At 55.7% G+C, this 3,336-nt stretch overlaps 1 protein-coding gene and 1 pseudogene across 1 annotated transcript in view; both read left to right on the top strand.

Annotated features, from left to right (window-relative positions):
• The window catches only part of LOC102387069 (protocadherin gamma-A4), an 11,878-nt gene extending 10,684 nt beyond the window's left edge, over positions 1–1,194 (top strand). Inside the window, exons 4-5 of the mRNA XM_025194754.1 lie at positions 317–408; positions 1,159–1,194. Of these exons, the coding sequence (XP_025050539.1) occupies positions 317–408; positions 1,159–1,194 (128 nt within the window). The remainder of the gene's footprint in view (positions 1–316; positions 409–1,158) is intronic.
• Positions 1,195–1,582: 388 nt separating this feature from the next.
• The window catches only part of LOC106721806, an 8,764-nt pseudogene continuing 7,010 nt past the window's right edge, over positions 1,583–3,336 (top strand).

The raw sequence follows: 3,336 nt of genomic DNA, 5'->3' as shown, positions 1-3,336 counted from the left end.
GAGCGGGCCGAGGCGGGGGCCGAGGCGGCCGGGGCCTCGGACTCGGCGGCCGCCCTGCAGTTCTACTTGGTGCTGGCGCTGGCTCTCGTGTCCTTCCTGCTCCTCCTGGCCGTCGCCCTGGCCGTCCTGGACAGACTGCGGGGGTCAAGGCCTCCCCGCCTGCTCCCGTGCTTGGGCCCGGCCCCTGCTTCCGAGCGCGGCCCCTGGTTCCCGCCGACCTACGAAGACGGCACTTTGCCCTACTCCTACCAGCTGTGTTTGTCCTCTGAGTCGAAGGGGGGTGAATGTTCTGGTCTGCAGCCGCGTGCCCCTGTAGCAGAGGACATTCTGTGCAGGGACAGATCTGGGACGTTACTTATGAGCAATGGATGTAGTGACTTGAAATCTGAATTAGAGATCGCCGATGCGGTGAGTTCTATTTTCATTGCTTATATCGGATTATCCTTTTTGAAAGACAATAGGCGCTCAGCTTCCTTGTTATGTGGTATGGGAGCCCATTAGGATACTGTATTTTTGTAGGTGTTATTCTGGATTGTATCTAAGCAGGCACCACGAATAGAGCCAATGTATTCTAATCGCGTTATCTGGGCGGGATTGAGTGTGTAGACAAGTCACCGGAGAAGCGGTAAGGTTCTGAACTCAAGGGAAAGATTTGTAAGAGAAAAATCTCTATATTTTAGGGCCCGTCCAGTGCCCTAGCAACTAAATCTGCCTTCATGTCATAGAATCATAGATAATTAGGGTTGAAAGGGACTCCAGGGCCTCATCTAGTCTAACCCCCTGCTCAAAGCCCCACCACCCTCAACACCATCATTCCTGCCAAAGATTTATCTAGCTGAGTTTTAAAAACTTCCAAGGATGGAGATTCTATTACCCCTCCAGATAACCTGTGCCAGTGTTTTACTACCCTTAGAGTGAGATTTTTTTCATACTTTCTAACCTAAATCTCCCCTGCTGCAACTTGAGACAGTTGATTCTCGTTCTGTCAGAAACGAAGATTTAGAACCACTTGTCCACACCCAGACTTGGACAGCCAGCCTTTTTGTTTCCAGGTGACCACACAGTCCCTTCAACCACAAAAGAAGAAAATCCTGTCTCATTTAAATAGATCTATTTATAGCGGTTTGGCTATATGACATTTTTCTTTCCGTTCCCAAGGAGCTTATAGCTTCTCAAAATAGGAAGTATGAGTAAAGGATTGCAAGACTGACACATCAGAAAATGACCCAATACGATTTATTTCATAGCAGCCCTTACTCATGTGGTACAGTATCCCCAAGAGACTTTATGTTTAAAAAAATACGAAAGAAGAATCCTGAAATAGGAAATGTATCTCATGTACTCCGTGGAACACAGTGAGGAAGGGCATGGTGGAAAATCAGGTGAGTTGATTTCCCACGAGAAAGAAGCACCTGTAGAACTGAAAGCACATTAACAAGCTGCTGCAATTATTGGTTGAGACTCTGAGCGCCGCTGTTCACCAATCAGGGAGAGAAAAGCGCCGAGAGATCCAGCCAGCCCAGCGCCGCCCCGCACAGCTCGGAGCACAGAGAGCTCAGACTTTCACTTGCTCAGGACTGACTGTAGGTGCAGGCTATTCGCGAAAATCGGCTGAAAAATTAGCACCTGATATTGTCAGAAACAATCGGACAAGATCATCTCCAAGCAGCAGCGCTCGGCGGCGGAGAGGCAGTGGATCCTCCGGATCGCCATGGCCAGTTCCGGAGCACAAAGGCTGCGGCGCTGCGGAGAGAGAACCGTGCTGTGCTGCGTGGTGCTGACCGTGTGCGGGGCCGCTGCGGCCGGACAGATTCGCTACTCGATCCCCGAGGAAATGCAGAAAGGCTCCTTCGTGGGCAACATCGCGCAGGACCTGGGGCTGGAGGCCAAGGCGCTGTCGGAGCGCGGCGTGCGTGTGATTTCCAGAGGTAGGACGCAGTATTTCGCTTTGAATGTAAAGAGCGGCCATTTAATCACGGCAGAGCGGCTAGACAGGGAGCAGCTGTGCGGCCGGGCCGAGAAGTGTCTGCTGAACTGCGAGGTTATAGTGGAGCATGACATGAAGATGTATGGAGTGGAAGTTGAAATCGTAGATATTAACGACAACGCTCCCAACTTCCAAACAGGGGAAATGGAGCTAAAAGTCAGTGAGACAACAGCCCCAGGATCCCGGTTTCCCTTCCGCAATGTTCAGGATCCTGACTTGGGGACTAATTCTCTCCAAAGCTACAAACTGAGCAGTAACAAACATTTCTCCCTGAAAGTGCAAACTGCATCTGGGGGCTTTAAATACCCCGAATTAGTGCTGGAGAAGCCCCTCCGGGGACGCGCAGTCTGCTCCGCCCCCCACCCGCCCCGCCACTGACGGCGGAGATCCGGTCCGCTCCGGCACGGCGCGGATCCACGTGGTGGTGCTCGATGCCAATGACACCGCGCCCGTGGCCCCCCAGCCGCTCTACCGCGTGAGCGTGCGGGAGAACGTGCCCGTCGGGACCACGGTGGCTACAGTGAAAGCCACGGATCTGGACGAAGGAGGTAGCGGAGACGTGACATACTCCTCGCAAATCACAGACCAGGCTTCCCAAGTATTCCAGTTGGACACTAGGACAGGAGATATAACGGTCTTCAGGAAACTGAACTACGAGGAATCCACGTTATATGAAATGGAGGTTCGGGCACACGACGGCGGAGGCCTCTTCGACACATCGAAGGTCGTGATCTCTGTCTGCGACGTGAACGACAACGTCCCCGAGATCAGGATCACCTCCCTGCTCGGCTCCGTCCCCGAGGACTCCCCTCCAGGAACCGTGATCGCCCTCTTGATCGTGCAGGACCAGGACGCCGGAGAGAACGGCGCCGTCACATGCACCATCCCGGACCACGTCCCCTTCCGGCTGCAGAAATCCTTGGATAAATATTACACTTTAGTGACGGCCAGAGACCTGGACCGGGAGCAGGTGGCGGATTACAACGTGACGGTCACGGCCCGGGACCGCGGGGCGCCGCCGCTGTGGTCCGCCACGACGATCGCGGTGCAGGTGTCGGACGTGAACGACAACGCGCCGGCCTTCAGCCAGGCGGCCTACAGCGTGTGGGTGAGCGAGAACAACGCCCGCGGCGCCTCGGTGTTCTGCGCGCGGGCGGCCGACGCGGACTGGGGCGACAACGCCCGGGTGACGTACTGGCTGGCGGAGGGCGAGCTGCAGGGCGCGCCGCTGTCGTCGTGGCTGTCGGTGCAGGCGGAGAGCGGCGCGGTGCATGCGCTGCGCGCCCTGGACTACGAGCAGGTGCGCGAGATCCGCTTCGCCGTGGAGGCGCGGGACGGCCGCGCGGTCC

This window comes from Alligator sinensis, unplaced genomic scaffold (assembly GCF_000455745.1).
Source record: "Alligator sinensis unplaced genomic scaffold, ASM45574v1 scaffold1278_1, whole genome shotgun sequence".
Lineage (NCBI taxonomy): Eukaryota > Metazoa > Chordata > Crocodylia > Alligatoridae > Alligator > Alligator sinensis.
The sequence above is the reverse complement of the archived record's forward strand: the minus strand, read 5'-3'. Positions and strand labels throughout refer to the sequence as shown.